We start from the raw sequence: 19,054 nt of genomic DNA, 5'->3' as shown, positions 1-19,054 counted from the left end.
AAGGAGCACAAACAAATTATACAACTACTGAAAAAGAACTCCTTGCTATTGTCTTTGCTTTTGACAAATTTCGTTCATATCTCGTTCTAGCAAAAACGGTGGTCTATACCGACCATTCTGCTCTTAGATACCTATTTTCGAAACAAGATGCCAAACCAAGATTAATCCGTTGGATCTTACTCTTACAAGAATTCGATATTGAAATCCGAGATAAAAGAGGAGCAGAAAATCTCGCCGCTGATCATCTTTCTCGTCTTGAAAATCCTGAATTAGAAGTTCTAAATGAATCGGCCATACAAGACAACTTTCCTGATGAATATCTATTGAAGATAGATTATAATGAAATACCATGGTTTGCAGACTATGCAAACTACTTAGTATGTGGATTCCTTGAAAAAGGATTATCGTACCAAAAACGAAAGAAATTCTTCAGTGATATAAAACACTATTTTTGGGAAGATCCACATCTGTTTAAAAGTTGTCCCGATGGAATAATACGCCGATGTGTATTCGGAGATGAAGCTAGTAAAATTTTAAACCATTGTCACATAGAACCAACAGGAGGGCACTATGGGCCTCAACTAACAGCAAGAAAAATTTATGATGCTGGATTCTATTGGCCTACAATTTACAAAGACGCACACCTTCTTTGCAAATCCTGTGATGCTTGTCAAAGGGCCGGAAAAATAAGTCAACGTGATGAAATGCCACAAAATGTCATTCAAGTATGTGAAGTATTTGACATTTGGGGTATTGACTTTATGGGTCCATTTCCAAAATCTCATAATAATCTCTATATTCTCGTAGCCATTGATTATGTATCTAAATGGGCGGAAGCACAAGCTCTCCTAACTAATGATGCACGAGTTGTAGTCAACTTTTTAAAACGTCTTTTTGCAAGGTTTGGAACACCGAAAGCTTTAATAAGTGATCGGGGTACTCATTTCTGTAATAATCAACTTGAGAAAGTTCTCAAAAGATATGGAGTAACTCATAAAATCTCCACCGCATATCATCCACAAACAAGTGGACAAGTTGAAAATACCAACCGAGCTTTAAAACGTATTCTAGAGAAAACCGTTGGATCAAATCCGAAGGAATGGTCCATTAAATTGGAGGATGCACTCTGGGCTTTTAGAACAGCCTACAAAACTCCAATTGGAACCACACCTTTTAAACTCGTCTACGGAAAAGCATGTCATCTTCCAGTAGAAATTGAACACAAAGTATTTTGGGCTTTGAAGACATGTAATCTTGATTTACATGAAGCTGGACGTCTACGATTAAGTCAACTAAACGAATTAGAAGAATTAAGACATGAAGCATACGAAAATTCATTAATCTATAAAGAAAGAACGAAGAAATGGCATGATAAAAGAATCAGAAGTTCAAAAAAATTTAAAGAAGGAGACAGAGTTCTTCTTTTCAATTCACGATTCAAGCTATTTCCTGGAAAATTGAAATCAAGATGGTCTGGACCATTCATAGTCAAAAGAGTTTTCCCATACGGAACGATAGAATTAATAAATTCAAATGGAATTGAATTTAAAGTTAATGGTCACAGAGTTAAACATTACATAGATAGTCCGATGAAAGTCGACAACGAAGTTAATCACAATTTCGATACCACAGCTAACTAAGTGTGGGGAGAATCAAGTCTTTTAAGGATTTTATATATTTCTGTTAGAGTTAGATTATCTGTTTTCGTGTAGTTCTCGAAAATGGAACCCGAATGGTCTTTCCCTAGCAGACCCTAAAGAACTAGTCTTCTCCCCCCATTCTGAATTTTTATTTTTTTTAGGTTTTTACGAAATAAAGACTTCCTGTGAACTAAACCATGGTCTAATGCTACACGACTTGATCACTAAACGTAATAATGACACACTTTCGAGTGAAATAGTATCAGTAATCAGAGAAAGATTGGACGGAGTAAGAAAAGAATCCAGATGCGACGATAATAAGTTACAATTTGGTAAAGAAAAATCAAAATCCGCAGCAAAAAGAAGAGCACGACACCTAGAAAGATGTCACAAATGCGGAAAATGGTCACATGGAGGTAAATGTTCAAATAATCAAACCTATTCAAACACCGAATTTGTTACTTTATGCAGAGACGGACTGTTCATATGTTTAGAAGAAAAAACACTGAATGCTCGAGGTTACGCCTATGTAGCTATGGAAAACCAATTAAATTGACTATCTTATGAATAGGATAGATCATATAACTAAGAATACTATCTCACAGGTAAGTCTGTACAGTTTTTATTTTTTTATTTTTATTTTTAACCTTTTGATAATAAACGCTAATTTATTCGCTATAAAGTATTAAATTGGTATTGAATAAAATTAGGTTTGGCGACCGAAATTATTGATATCATACAAAAATTTATTACATCACTGCGAAATTTAACGTTTATTCTTAAGGTATAAATATTTTTAATCAATCAACCCAAAATATTTCAAAAATTCGTCATGAGTTAAATTAGGTCATGGAACCGAAATTACTTTACCGAAAAGAGGGGCGCATATTTTTGATAATATTTGATTGATTAAAGTGGGATAAAAGCCAAAAAGATTTTTAATTTTATTTTTTTACCATGTTTTTAAAATTAATATATAAATGTTAAATTAATATTTTGAACTTTGTAAAATCAATATATTTAAAATTGTAAATATTTGAAAAATTAATCTTTTTAATATAATTTTGTATGTATAAAAACAAAAATATAATATAAGTTTGGTGTGAATTTATAATATGAATTTTTATTTAAGTTTGGTGTGAATTTTTAATTTTATGCATATTTTAAATTTAAGTTTGGTGTGAATTTAAAAACAAAAATTTACTTTATTTTGCTAAGTTAAAAATATGATTTTTAAAATTCGTCGTGAGTTGAAGACTAGGTCGTTGAACCGAAATTGCTTTACCCGAGGGAGAGACGAGAACTTTATTTTCATTATTTTTAATCTTATTGAATTAAAGTATGCCAAAAACATTAAAAAAATCCAAAAATCTTTACTTTTAAAACCGCGCTTTAAATTGACAAATTTTAAATTTTTGTCGAGGGACGGACTAGGACAACGATCCGAAACACCCTCGCTCCTAAAGGAAAACAAAATTTTTAGAATTTAATTAATTATAAGTTTTATAAAGTATAAGGTTTTATAAAAAAAAATATGCAAAAGTACTGTACCCGGGGCTCCATGCGATCGCATGGAGTTAGGCCTTTGTTTCCATGCGATCGCATGGGGAGTAAAATCAGGCCTGATACAAGCAGTCGCCTGTTCTGTTCTTCAACACACAAAACACACAACACATACGAAAACACTCCCAAATCACCTCTATAATTCGCAATTTTCCACCGCAATTCGTCATTTTTCTTGCTCTAATCATGCCTAGATTCTCATTCTTCAGCAAAATGGTAAAAATTACACCCCTAAACTCTATAAATTCCTAGTTTTTGTGATAATTACCAATTTTTTACCTAATGCAATTTTGTTAATTTCTAGTGTAATTAGTGTTAAATTGTTAGTATTATATGCATGTATAACCTAGATTGATGCTATTTAACATGATTTGAAGCCAAAAACTTCAAAATTTTTAGAAATCTAGGGTTTGTGTTCTTGAGCAATTTGGGGCTTTTTGATATAAACAGGTTATGGCCAATTTTTGTCATGAATTATTGCTAAATTGAGTAGTGTAACATGTTTAGATAGTTAAATGATCCAAACATTGATCCTAAACATGATTTTTGGAGATTAAAGTGGACTTTTTAAGTTCAAAATTCATGAACTTGATTAATTTGATATATTTGCCATTTGAGACTTGTTTAATTATTAGTAATGAATATTTTGACATGTTATTTGAGTTAAAAGCTTATGAACTTTGTATACATTCTCAAATTTGCTTATTTGAAAAGTGTAGAATTGTGAAAAATTGTGAAAATGTGTATAAGTTTAATTTTGATTTAACATGTTATAGTGATTGTTTTAAGTTGTTATTTTGCTAACACTAATGCATATTTGGATGCACAAATTTTGTGTTTAATGTGTTTTGCAGAAAGCCGATACTGGAGGTTCTGGAGCATCATCATCTAGACGACCAGCACCAGAACCAGAACCAGAAATGCAACACGAACAAGAACCACAACAGGAACAACAACAACAGCCTGATCAGCACGTATCTTATTATGATCCGGTACAGTTTGTTGATGAATTCATAGTATTCCCAATGAGGCCGCCAGTAGAATTCCCAACGATTCCTGAGCACACTCTGCATCCTAATCTGAGATTTGATAGGAGATGGAGAGATTACAAGACATATCAAAGGAACAAATTCAAATTGGTAACAAAAAATGTAGAGGTGCCAAGGGTAATCGATTGGGCCCCTTTGGAAACGGTCCGTCTAGCTGACCGTGTTAGACAGCTTTTAGTTCAAAGGTATGGCAGTTCTTCTTTTACAGATTGGGAACGTCTTTTCACCATTCGTAGACCTGTATATAAGGAATGGTGTGTTGAGTTGATGAGTACTGTATCACTTGATACAAATATAATTAGAATAGATGATAGAAGATTTCTTAGGTTTATCCTTGGCGGTAGGATGTACAGAATGTCCATGCTGGACATGGCCAGGGCCTTACAGATATATACTCCTGGTGAGTTGCTATTACTCGATTGTACAAATTTGATTCATTATGGTGAAAGGGTAGATAGTAACTTTGACGCTGACGCCATTTGGAGGAGTATGTCACATTTTGATGTTTTTACACGAGCAGGAGGACACTCCTATACACATATTGACAGAGTCGAGCTTCGTATTATTCATAGATTTTTGGCTAACTCGATTACACAGAGAGGTCATAATAAAGAAAAAATTACCTTACATGATTTATTCTACCTAAAGTGTATTCGGGATCCTAGAAGCTTTGTCAATATCCCTTACTGTGTAGCTTTTTATTTATCTAAAATGGTAGAGGGAATGTAGGACGGGAGTATAATAGGAGGAGGTATTTTTGTTACTCTCATTGGAGAGTATTTAGGTGTTGATAGGAACCAAGGGGGTCCATTACAGCTTTGTAGAGAACAGGTTGAGCCCTTAGGATTGAAAGTTTATGTGGGTGCTAAGGTATTGAAAAGTAGACGTAACCAGACAGTATCCTATGAGGGATCTCATCCTCAGGTATAGAGAGGCTCAGACGAGGAAATGGAGGAGGCGGAAGACATTAGGGATGTCTTTCGAGATGCTATTCTTGACGTCCACGTTCGTATAGATGAGGAAGCAATGACGAACACGGCCAGACATAGTATGTATGAGCAGTGGAACTCCGAGCGAGTATACGAGGATTATAGGCGATGCTAACATGATAGCTGGTTAGTTCATCAGCACCAAATCATGAGCCAGCTATCATATCAGGTATCAAATAATTACGTACCTACTCGACCTGCTCATTTTTCGCCACACAGCCCCGATATCCGACCACCCTTTAACCGGTATGACTATAATCAAGCCTATCAGAACACCTATAACCAACAATGGAACCCACCTGACGAGATGAACTGGAACCCATATCCAGACTGATTTAGTTCCATTTGGTTATTTATATGATTTTTATGTTTTTATCTTTTTACTTATTCATGTTTAAACTTATGTTATTGAATATACTTATGTAATCTTTATCATTTTTATTATTATTGTGTACTAATATTTCACATTTAGGATTTGAAAGTGGGATATTAAGTCCCATTTCAAATTGCCATGCATGTTTATATTTGTATGTATGTATATGGTAAATTGTACAAAACAGGGTAAAACAGCGCATTTTTAAAGACTGGCATTAAGTTCAGCAAAAGCTTCGATTTTGACGACAACATAAATGTGATGTAACAACAGACGGAATGGACAAATGATATGTACCATTTATCATTCAGCAAACAAACGCCAATATGTTTGGAAACTTTGGTAAAATTTAATCATTTCTACGCTAATCACCCTCAATAATTTAAATTGTTACTGATTTCTTGCAAATGAGGGCATTGCAAGATCTTAAGTGTGGGAAGGGGTTAAATTCTTTCGGATTTTTTAAATTTTTTTTACTTTAAACACTTGGTTACCATTAGAAATACTAGTAAAGTAGTAGTTGTATTAGAATCTAGTGCTCTCTGATAATAAAGAACAGCCCTAGTCTTATATACTGACTACCCAATTCTAGTAAAAATTTTCAATTAAATGAACTCAAAATCATGTTTATACATATTTATGAACGATAAAACTAGGTGTTAACACCGAAATTATTGTTACCTCGGAAAGGACATAAATTGAGAAACAAACCAAAATGTTAAAATTCATTTAAAATGGAATAGAGGACAATAAAAAGGAAAATAAAAGTCAAGTGTGGGAAATTTTCACCGAGTTATTCAAAATACATATCACATATTTTTGTACAAATAATTGAAAATACTTTTGTTTTGGATGATAATTAACTGTTTTACCCGATGAAAGAAAAGAAGAGATGGATCTACACGATGAATCAATTCCATCGTTAAAAGGAAGTAAAGTCTTTCGAAAAAGACACGCGCTTCTTGATTTAGGTCATGAAGTTGTCGTCCAGACCAGCTGTAGGTTGATGAAAAATCTAGAAAAGTCATCTCTAAAATCAGCAGGAAATCCACGGACCTCAGCATAAAACAGGGACGCCAAGTGGTCAGATTTATCCTAACCATGAGAAGGATTTATCTCGTACAATGGGGGGCACCGTGCAAATTAGCTTGATAAGACTAATAAATCAGATCCCCAGAAAGGATAATCTCCTTAAAAGATCAAAAATCAGCTTTTAAGCCTAATATTACTCAATCCTAGAGATTGACCTTAAAGATTGAGAATTCAAACTCATGGAATTCAATGATATCTAAACTCGAGCTTGAACGAGAAAATATTTTGATCAAATTATAAATCGATTTGTTTTCTGAAAACCCATTTTTAATGCGTTCATTACCATTGAACGTAAAATCCTAGGAATTCACCTGGAATTCATTAGGTCATCTGAACCAAATCGGGTGTCAACCGTAAGAACGGTGGTTGCATAGCATGGTGGAAGACAGGACCTTGTGCCAGCCCGAAAAATCATAAGGGTGAGCTTTACTATTGCTCCTACAAAGGATAGTAATTGCGTCCGACACGTTATAGACCATAATTAAAAGCATGTCAGGGGACATTGCCTTAACAGTTGCTTGTTCAACGCTTCCCTTTATAACCCGACGGTAGTTTACCGAAAGGTAATATACAGAGCAAGTATACTGGATGTGTTGCTTTCCTAATATAAGGTTAGCAAGTGGGTGACACAAAAATATTTTGCAAACACCGGTGAAGGGTTATTCCGGAAAACTTATCTAGGGTAAAAACTAGATTGAATTTTCAAAAAGATCAAATGTTTTCATAAAGATCCAATTTCCTTAATGGATCTAAATTTTATAGTCATGTGTGACTGTAAACCACATCGTTACTACCATTGTTTATACCGCCGTATTGAAATCACTGATGTACAAAGTGTAAAGAATAAAGAAGTGATTCTAGTATTTCAAGACTATATTGCTTGAGGACAAGCAACGCTCAAGTGTGGGAATATTTGATAATGCTAAAAACGAACATATATTTCATAGCAATATCCCTCAAGAAAGACAAGCTTTTAGTTACAATTGTTCTATTTACAAGTGATATTCGTTTAAATAATAAAAGGTGAAGACAAAAGACAGATTCGACGAATTAAAGACGCAAACGACCAAAAAGCTCAAAAGAACAAAATACAATCAAAGAGGTTCCAATTATTGATAAGAAACGTCTCGAAATTACAAGAGTACAAGATTCAAAACGCAAAGTACAAGATATTAAATTGTACGCAAGGACGTTCGAAAATCCGGAACCGGGACCAGAGTCAACTCTCAACGCTCGACGCAACGGACTAAAAATTACAAGTCAACTATGCACATGAATATAATATAATATATAATTAATTCTTAAAATTAATATATATTATATTATATTATAAAACCATCGGCAGAAGAAAACAACCAAATGTGAGCCTCCCCAGCTGGCCATGCGATCGCATGAACTTGAAGAGCAAAGCTCATGCGATCGCATGAGCTCCTTTTTCAGTTCACAGGCCTATAAATTCGCAGTTTGGTGAACGTAATATATCATATATCCATCCTCTCTAAATATATACCTAATATATATATATATATATTTTAATTTTAATTTTAATTTTAATTTTAATTTCTAATAATAAGGGTATGTTAGCAAATGTTGTAAGGGTGTAAGTCGAAATTTTGTCCGTGTAACGCTACGCTATTTTTAATCATTGTAAGTTATGTTCAACCTTTTTAATTTAATGTCTCGTAGCTAAGTTATTATTATGCTTATTTAATCCGAAGTAATCATGATGTTGGGCTAAAAATATTAAAATTGGATAAGTGGGCTTTGTACCATAATTGGGGTTTGGACAAAAGAACTACATTTGTGAAAATTAGACTATGGGCTATTAATGGGCTTTATATTTGTTTAACTAAATGATAGTTTGTTAATGTTAATATAAAGATTTACAATTGGACGTCCCTATAAATAACCATATACACTCAATCGGACACGATGGGCGGGATATTTATATGTACGAATAATCGTTCATTTAACCGGACATGAGAATGGATTAATAGCCACTAGAATTATTAAAACAGGGGTGAAATTATGTACAAGGACACTTGGCATAATTGATAACAAAGTATTAAAACCTTGGGTTACACTCAGTCGACATCCTGGTGTAATTATTAAACAAAGTATTAAAATCTTGTTACAGTTTAAGTCCCCAATTAGTTGGAATATTTAAACTTCGGGTATAAGGATAATTTGACGAGGACACTCGCACTTTATATTTATGACTGATGGACTGTTATGGACTAAAAACCAGACGGACATATTAAATAATTCAGGACAAAGGACAATTAACCCATGGGCATAAAACTAAAATCAACACGTCAAACATCATGATTACGGAAAGTTTAAATAAGCATAATTCTTTTATTTCATATTTAATTTCCTTTATTTTATATTTAATTGCACTTCTAATTATCGCACTTTTATTTATTGTTATTATATTTAATTGCAATTTTAATTATCGTACTTTTTAATTATCGCAAGTTTATTTTATCTCACTTTTATTTATCGCAATTTCATTATCGTTATTTACTTTACGCTTTAAATTAAGTCTTTTATTTATTTAATATTTTACATTTTGTTTTAACTGCGACTAAAGTTTTAAAATCGATAAACCGGTCATTAAACGGTAAAAACCCCCCTTTTAAAATAATAATATTACTTATATATATATTCGTATTTTTATAAATTAAACTAATATAGCGTTAAGCTTTGATTAAAAGATTTTCCCTGTGGAACGAACCGGACTTACTAAAAACTACACTACTGTACGATTAGGTACACTGCCTATAAGTGTTGTAGCAAGGTTTAAGTATATCCATTCAATAAATAAATAAATGTCTTGTGTAAAATTGTATCGTATTTAATAGTATTTCCTAGTAAAATTTAAGCTATTTTATATACACCTCGCATAACATCACTCAAGCATTTCAAATGGCTAGAGATTGGTGCGACAACAACACAACAACAGACTTTTAGCTCCGACTCATCGGTAACCATACCAACTCGCGCCAATATAACACACCTAATGTAGCTGAAGTAGCTACTTTGGTAAAAGGTGATTTAGGCCACTGTTCTTCGACCCGAGATATCATTGTTAGCAAAAAAAACAGCAAGCCAAAAAGAATATCTGAACTTCACATGCTCTACATGGCATTGCAATATCCTTTGCTATTCCCATATGGCGAAACTAGTTACCATGAACAAATAGCGTACCATAATAATACTGGCAGAAGGCAGACTAATCGAGGTTATGTAACAATGAGAGAATTCTATTGCTACAGGATTCAACAATGAGAAAATGAGGGTACCAACCTCCTTAGAGGCGGGCAGTTATTCTAACAATATTTAGTATATGCTTTTACAGCTGTCGAAGAACAAAGATTAAAATGGGTCCGCGCTCACCAAAATGACCTGCGTATCGACCTATATAATAACATTTGTGACACTGTTACACGAGGAGATACGAGGGCTTCATCAATTGGGAAAAGAATAGTTTTGCCATCTTCGCATATAGACAGCCCACGTTATATGATCCAAAACTATCAAGATGATATGGCTTTATGTCGGGAATATGACAACCCCGATTTGTTCATCACCTTCACCTCCAACCCTAGATGGCCAGAAATAGATGGCATGCTCTACTACATCGAGGGCCAAAAAGCGCCCGACCGCCCAGATATCGTCGCAAGGGTATTTAAACAAAAGCTAGATGAACTCATGCGCGATATAATGAAAGCACACATATTTGGAAAATGCCAAGCAGGTAACTTTTATCTCCCTTAATTATTTTTTATTTTTTTTACTTACTTATAACGTTGTATGTAAATTATATCCTTTCACCCTAACATTTCCCTATATATTAACATTATAAAATCAATATTTTTTACCCAGGTATATATATCATCGAATTCCAAAAACGTGGTTTGCCTCATGTTCATATGCGCATCTGGTTAACACATGAATATAAATGTAAATCACCATCCGATATTGATGAGCTCATTTCCGCGGAAATACCCTCTCAAATAGAAGATCCAGCCGGCTATAAAGTGGTCACTGAATACATGTTACATGGACCATGTGGTGGAAATAACATGGACACACCTTGCATAATTGATCGGAAGTGTTCAAAACATTTCCCCAAACCATATTACGCGGATACAACAATAGCTGAAGATGGATATGCTAACTATAGATGCCGCAACAATGGAATAAAAGTCATTAAAGGAAAGGCGACACTTGACAATAGTTTCGTCGTCCCTTACAGTCGGTATCTACTCCTCAAATACAATGCCCATATAAATGTCGAGTGGTGCAACAGATCTAGGGCAATAAAGTACTTATTTAAATACTTAAACAAAGGACCAGACAGAGCAACCATCGTTATCCAGGAGAATCTCACACGAACTGGTGAATCATCCGTTGAAACAATAATTGAGGTAGACGAAATCAAGAATTACTTGGATTGTCATTAAATATCTCCATGTGAGGCTGTATGGCAGATGTTTTCATTCGACATCCACTTTTCACAACCATCGGTGTTGAAGTTATCCTATCATCTACCAAACCATCACACATTCACACTCCATGATTCAGAGAGCATCCCTACACTACTACATAGGGAAGATACCCAATGGTTATCAACCATCGTTATCAAAGAAATGATGTTCAACCAATGGTTTGAGCTTAACAAGCGTGACCCAAATGCACAAAAACTGACTTACGCGAAGATACCTATACATTATGTTTCGAATCAGACTACAAAAACATGGGAACCAAGAAAACAATGGAGTTGCATAGGCCGTATTGTCATAACCCGTCCTTAACCATAAGAACGCGTTAGATAACGTATGATTTCATTGCGAGGTATTGACCTCTATATGAGACATTTTCGAAAGAAATCTGCATATATTATACATTACAAACCATAACCATTGTTTTTGTTACAAGCTTAAGACAATAAAAAGAAGATTAACGTTTAGCGATAATCTTCGACTTACAAACTTTACAAATGATGACAACAACACGGTTTCTAGCATATTTTACAATACAACATCTCGGATATGCAGTTTTATTTTTGACACAAACATGCGTACGCAAGATCCTGGTTAGATTCAACATAATGCAGCGGAAGCTTTAGAAATCACCTGAGAATAGACATGTTTTAAAAGGTCAACATAAAGTTGGTGAGATATAGGTTTAGTGCCGGCAGCAATATATATATAGACCACAAGATTTCGTATATAAACAGTTTAATAAAAATGTTCTAAGTGGTTGAGCACTTGGTAACCATACTTAACATTTTCACGTCGCATATTCCCTTTAATATGAAATCTTACTACACCGTACCAAGTGTAGTCACAAAACGAAGTACTGTGCAACCGTTGAATACTGGTCGTCCAGTCCGGTTGGGGTTGTCAGGCCCGATAGATCTATCAACAGGATTCGCGTTTACAATACCGCTGTAAATATTAGTTACCAAGCTACAGGGAAGTATGCCAGTGGTACAACTCAACGTAGAATATATTTTTCAGTTACTTGTGTCCATAATGTAAAACATAAAATACATGTATTCTCATCCCGAAATATTTAGAGTTTAAAAGTGGGACTATATACTCACTCTTGTCTTGATGATATATATATTTTGACTCGGTCTTCCGGTTGATATCACGAACCTATCCATATATAATATATCAATATGTTTTCATTTTTAAACAAACGTTATAAATATATACTTGTTATACTTTTAATACTTTGAATATTTCCTTAGTCCGAAGTTAGCTGTCCGAGGTTAGCAATTCAATTTTAATGGCTCATTTTTTTTTAGATGTTTAATATACCCGCAATAAATAAAACCCCCAACGAAATAAATAAAACCCCATCGTATATGTATTGGTCGAGATTAATCTTGACCCATGGTACCGGTGTTGTCAAATGACGTGTTGCGTACATAAAGTACCGGTGTTGTCAAATGACGTGTTGCGTACAATCATGGGATCTTATGATTAATCTTCTCGTGTTGTTTACGGGTGATCCTGAACCATATAAAATTGAATTGTAAGTACATATATATAAAATATCATGTTATCTTAGAAGTATGTGATTTTATGTAAATTTTTCCAATGAATTCCGAAGTCATTTAAGTCTTGGATAACCAATTTTGTTTCGGTCATAGTTTCTTCGTTACAAGTCCGTTTTCGTTGATTCAACTTGCCATCTCCTTGGATCGAGTCCCTCTTTAAGACTATGAACTGTAAATACCTTAGTTTGTATTCAAAATCATACGGCATAAGTGAAACATTAGTGAAACATATGAAGTTAAACATTTTTGTTACAACAAAATCATTTAATGACCATTTTTCTAAAAATACTTATACTTTGAAAAACCAAGTTTTACCTTGTTAAATTAGCATATACATAAGTTATATTACAGGTCTTGAAGTATTTTAAAAGTTAAGTTAGAAGGATCTATTTAGTTTGCAAACAAGTTTGAAAACATTCAAACTATGTTCTTGTTGTTAAACTTGTATACCACAAAATATGATAGCTATATATATATGAATCGAATAAGGTTATGAACATAGATTCTACCTCAAGTTCCTTGGATGAAGTTGCTGTAAGAGAGAAGTAAGAAGCTAGAATCAAAAGGGTGTTGGAAGTGGATGAAAGATTGGAAGTAAGTTGGTGTTCTTGGAGGGTTTTCTTGAAATGTTTTTGTATGGTTTTCTTATGGTGTTTTAGTATGGTTTTTGAAGCTAGATCTTTATGGAATTTTGCTGGGTTGTTATGGAGTTTAGAGAGTAAGAAAGAGTGTGTGTTTTAGCTAGGAAATTGAAGTAGTAAATGAAGCAAAATGATCATGTATATATATACACCAAAAACGTGTTCCATGGTGTATATGGACAAAAATTCCAAGTTATAATTTTATGTATCTAGTCCTAATTGCTTCCAAATTCAATTACCTAGCCCTCATGGCATGAATAATGGCTGGTTAGGTGGTGATTTTGATGTGTATTTACTATTAGTAAATACGTATAGGAGCTTGGTATGATACGAGTACAAATACTCTAGGTATACGTATAGAAATTTTGTGAAAAATGGAATGAGGATTCAAATATAGCTATCTTTTGTGAATACACTTATATGGTTTTATGTATTTAAATCTTTAAAAGTGATTAAATACATTACTTATACAATATATGTATAAACATTATATGTCTTAAGTATTTATGTCAAATAACGTTACGTATAGTTATCGTTTTGAAAACTTAAGTTAGTAGTTTCAAAATACACATATAACTTGTTGTTATTAATACAAAATGAGATATTAAAACATTTATTAATCATGTTAAATATGTATATATACATTTATATACACAAACGTATAATTATCATATATTGTATAGTTCGTGATATCATCGGTCAAACTAGACGGTCAAACGTTGTGTAAAACTCTTTTCGGAAATACAAGTCTCGACAATTTGGATTGCTTATCATGTTGGCAAGGTTTAATTTATGTAAATATTAATCTTATAAGTATAGTATGATCGAAAAAGTGCGGGTCGTTACATTACCTCCCCGTTAAATAAATTTCGTCCCGAAATTTTAAAATTGTACCTATTTTGCGTCATCGAGAAACAAGTGTGGATACTTTTGCTTCATCTGATCCTCTCGTTCCCAAGTAAACTCGGGACCTCTTCTAGCATTCCAACGAACCTTAACAATCGGTATATTACTCTGTTTGAGCTGTTTAACTTCACGGTCCATGATTTCGATTGGTTCTTCGACGAATTGTAGTTTCTCGTCGACATGAATTTCTTCAAGAGGAATGGTGAGGTCTTCCTTTGCAAGACACTTCTTAAGGTTTGAGACGTGAAAGGTATTATGTACTCCGGCGAGTTGTTGCGGTAACTCGAGTCGATAAGCTACCGGTCCAATGCGTTCGATGATCTTGAACGGGCCTACGTACCTTGGGTTTAGTTTACCCCTTTTGCCGAAACGTATCACACCTTTCCAAGGTGACACCTTTAGCATAACCATGTCCCCGACCTGAAACTCTAATGGTTTCCTTCGGACATCGGCGTAGCTCTTTTGGCGACTACGGGCTGTTTTCAATCTCTCCTTGATTTGAACTATCTTCTCGGTCATTTCGTGTATGATCTCGGGACCAGTTAAATGTCGATCTCCTACTTCATTCCAACAGATAGGAGATCTACACTTCCTTCCGTACAATGCTTCGAATGGCGCAGCTCCAATGCTCGCATGATAACTATTATTATACGAGAATTCTGCTAACGGTAGATATTTATCCCATCCGTTTCCAAAATCGATCACACATGCCCTGAGCATGTCTTCGAGAGTCTGAATCGTTCTTTCACTCTGTCCATCGGTTTGTGGATGATATGCGGTACTCATATCCAACCGAGTTCCTAGTGCCTCCTGTAGTGATTGCCAAAACTTTGAGGTAAATCTACTATCACGATCGGATATAATGGAAATAGGTATTCCATGCCTTGATACAACTTCCTTTATATACAATCGTAATAGTTTCTCCATTCTATCCGTTTCCTTTATAGGCAAGAAATGTGCAGACTTGGTGAGACGATCAACAATCACCCAAATGGTGTCGTATCCCCAGGCAGTCTTTGGTAACTTCGTGATGAAATCCATGGTAATACCGTCCCATTTCCATTCTGGAATTTCTGGTTGTTGAAGTAACCCTGACGGCTTTTGGTGTTCTGCTTTAACCTTGGAACAAGTTAAACACTCCCCAACATATGTTGCAACGTCTGTTTTTAAATTAGGCCACCAATAACGTGTCTTAAGATCTTGATACATCTTTCCAACTCCAGGATGTATCGAATATCTTGTCTTATGTGCCTCGTTCAATATCAACTTCCTTAATCCACCCAACTTCGGTACCCAAATACGATTTGCAAAATATCGAATTCCATCTTCCCGCATAATGAGTTGCTTCTCATACTTCTTCATTATTTCATTTCTTATATTTTCTTTAGTAAGTGCTTCTCGTTGAACTTCTTTGATTTGTGAGTTGAGATTCATGCGAATTTTTATGTTCATCGCTCGTACTCGAATTGGTTCTCGTTCTTTTCTGCTTAAAGCATCAGCCACCACATTCGCCTTCCCGGGATGATAACGAATTTCACAATCATAATCGTTTATTAACTCGACCCACCTACGTTGCCTCATGTTCAATTGTTTTTGATCGAAAATATGTTGAAGGCTTTTATGATCAGTAAACACAGTGAATTTAACCCCATACAAGTAGTGTCTCCACATCTTCAATGCAAACACGACTGCTCCCAATTCTAGATCATGCGTCGTATAATTCCGCTCGTGAATCTTTAATTGTCGGGATGCAAATGCAATTACTTTCTTTCGTTGCATAAGAACACAACCAAAACCTTGTCGCGAAGCGTCACAATATATTTCAAAATCATCGTTCCCTTCTGGTAACGATAAAATAGGCGCCGTAGTTAACTTCTTCTTCAGTAATTGAAATGCGTTCTCCTGCTCCGAGGTCCATTCGTATTTCTTCCCTTTTTGCGTTAATGCTGTCAACGGCTTAGCTATTCGGGAAAAATCTTGAATAAACCTTCTATAATAACCGGCTAAACCCAAAAATTGGCGTATCTGCGTTGGTGTCTTAGGAGTCTCCCATTTTTCAATAGCTTCAGTTTTTGCTGGATCAACCTGAATTCCTTCGCTATTAACAACGTGACCAAGAAATTGCACTTCTTTCAACCAGAAAGCACACTTAGAAAATTTAGCATAAAGTTGTTCTTTTCTCAACAATTCCAGTATCAACCTTAAATGCTCTTCATGCTCTTGCTCACTCTTGGAATAGATAAGAATATCATCAATGAAAACGATAACAAACTTATCTAAATACGGACTACAAACTCGATTCATGAGGTCCATGAATACAGCTGGCGCATTCGTCAATCCAAACGGCATAACCAAAAATTCGTAATGACCATAACGTGTCCGAAAAGCAGTTTTCGGAATGTCCTCTTCTTTAACGCGTAGTTGATGATAGCCCGATCTTAAATCGATTTTCGAATAAACACATGATCCTTGCAATTGATCAAATAAGTCATCAATTCTCGGTAGTGGATATCGATTCTTGATAGTTAACTTATTTAATTCACGATAGTCTATACACATCCTAAAAGATCCATCTTTCTTCTTAACAAACAAAATTGGAGCTCCCCACGGTGAAGTACTTGGTCGTATGAATCCACGATCCAATAATTCTTTTAACTGACTTTGAAGTTCTTTTAATTCGGACGGTGCAAGTCTATATGGCGCACGAGCCACTGGTGCAGCTCCTGGTACTAAATCTATTTGAAATTCTACCGATCTAAATGGAGGTAATCCCGGCAATTCTTCCGGAAAAACTTCAGGAAAATCTCTTGCCACAGGCACGTCGTTGATGCACTTTTCTTTCTTTTCGACTTTATTAACATGTGCTAAAATAGCGTAACATCCCTTTTCTAAACACTTCTTGGCTTTCAAACAGCTAATGAGTTTTAGCTTTGAATTACTCTTCTCTCCATAAATCATCACCGGTATTTTATCCTTACCAGGAATACGAATTGCCTTCTTGGCACAAACAACTTCCGCTCCTATTTTGGACATCCAGTCCATGCCGACTATTACATCAAAACCTCCTAATTCCACGGGTATTAAGTCGATTTTAAACGTTTCTCCGGCTAGATTTATTTCACAATCACGACAAATTTTATCGGCTTTAATTAGTTTACCATTAGCTAACTCAATCAAGTACTTAGCATCTAGAGGTAATGATGAACAATTCAATTTAGTGTAAAAATTTATACACACGTAACTTCTATCGGCGCCAGTATCAAATAAAATAGATGCTGATAAGTTATTAATGGTAAACGTACCCGTAACAAGCTCCGGGTCTTCTCGTGCCTCTCTAGCATTAATAACAAACGCTCTTCCACGTGCAGGTCCGCCATTCTGATTCGGGCACTGGCTCTTATAGTGACCTTGTTTTCCACACCCAAAACAAGTAATGTTAGCCAAAGCAGTTCTATTTGCGTTGGTGGCAGGAGTCTTGTTACCATTTGCATTTGTAACGAGAGCCTTACAATCTTCAGCAAGATGTCCCTGTCTATTGCATTTAGTGCACAACACACTACAGTAACCAAAATGATGTTTGTGACAACGGTTGCATAAAGGACTTTGTCCTTTGTAACCAAAGCCTGAACCGCTACCCGCACCTTTCGGGGTTTCTGGTTTCTTAAAAGATTGCTGTTGGTAACCTTGATCATAATTTCCGTTCCACTTCCTTTTGTTACTCGATACCTTCACCTCAGTAGTGAATGCTTTCTTATCCAGAATGACCTGATCCATTAACTCGTTCGCCATGGTTATAGCTTCATGAATTGTCTTAGGTTTCGATGCTGTAACGTTTGCCTTGACCTTTTTGGGTAAACCACCTTTGTACATTTCAATCTTCCGTGCTTCGGTTGGAACCAATTCAGGACATAGTAAAACCAATTCCATGAATCGCTGATTGTAGTTGGTGATTTCAGTACCAACCACCTTCAAACTTCGTAACTCATCTTCTAACTTAATAACCTCATTCCTTGGACAATACTCGGTGATTATCATTGCTTTGAATTCTTCCCATGGAGTATCATAAGCTACATCTCCTCCTACCGCCTTCACATAATTCTTCCACCATGTGAGTGCACTATCTTGTAAAGTGCATGATGCAAACTTGGTCATGTCTTTTTCATCACAACCACTGATTTTAAACACCGTCTCCATCTTTTCTATCCATCGGGTTAAACCGATCGGTCCTTCCGTTCCACTGAATGATGATGGCTTGCAAGCTTGGAACGTCTTGTAGGAACATCCTACACGAGGATTTGGATTAACTGCAGCAGCTCTTGCAGCCTCAACCCATAACATTCTGTCGTTCACTCGCTGGTTGATGAGTTCCTCGAGTTCTTGTTCCGTCATTCGATTCAATCGCGCCATTTCCTAATGAAAGAAAATAATTATTCACATGGAATATTATAGATGTAGTGTGTATTTATAGTACATTTATAGCTTGTTAATAATATGAACCAGGTATTATTATAAAAGCCTTTTCTTCTTATTAGCGTTTTATAATTATATCTTGGGTAGTACCTACCCATTAATGTTCATACTTAATAGCTTAGTACAGAATCAATTACTACAATCTAAATAATACTTAACCATGGAAAATTATTGCATTTCATACTTCGCTATTTTACATATGCTTACATCAAACTTTAAACAAACCACACTAATAATATTATACAAAACATTATG

The 19,054-nt window shown here is 35.0% G+C and overlaps 1 protein-coding gene across 1 annotated transcript; it reads left to right on the top strand.

The window, feature by feature from the left end:
- Positions 1–9,850: 9,850 nt before the first annotated feature.
- On the top strand, positions 9,851–11,526 carry LOC139900761 (uncharacterized). Its single transcript, XM_071883516.1, has 4 exons — positions 9,851–9,950; positions 10,068–10,466; positions 10,595–11,139; positions 11,203–11,526. The coding sequence occupies exons 1-4, from the start codon at positions 9,851–9,853 to the stop codon at positions 11,524–11,526; spliced, it is 1,368 nt and encodes a 455-aa protein (XP_071739617.1).
- The last annotated feature ends 7,528 nt before the right edge of the window (positions 11,527–19,054 follow it).

This window comes from Rutidosis leptorrhynchoides, chromosome 3 (genome assembly GCF_046630445.1).
Source record: "Rutidosis leptorrhynchoides isolate AG116_Rl617_1_P2 chromosome 3, CSIRO_AGI_Rlap_v1, whole genome shotgun sequence".
NCBI classification, from domain to species: Eukaryota; Viridiplantae; Streptophyta; class Magnoliopsida; order Asterales; family Asteraceae; genus Rutidosis; species Rutidosis leptorrhynchoides.
The sequence above is the reverse complement of the archived record's forward strand: the minus strand, read 5'-3'. Positions and strand labels throughout refer to the sequence as shown.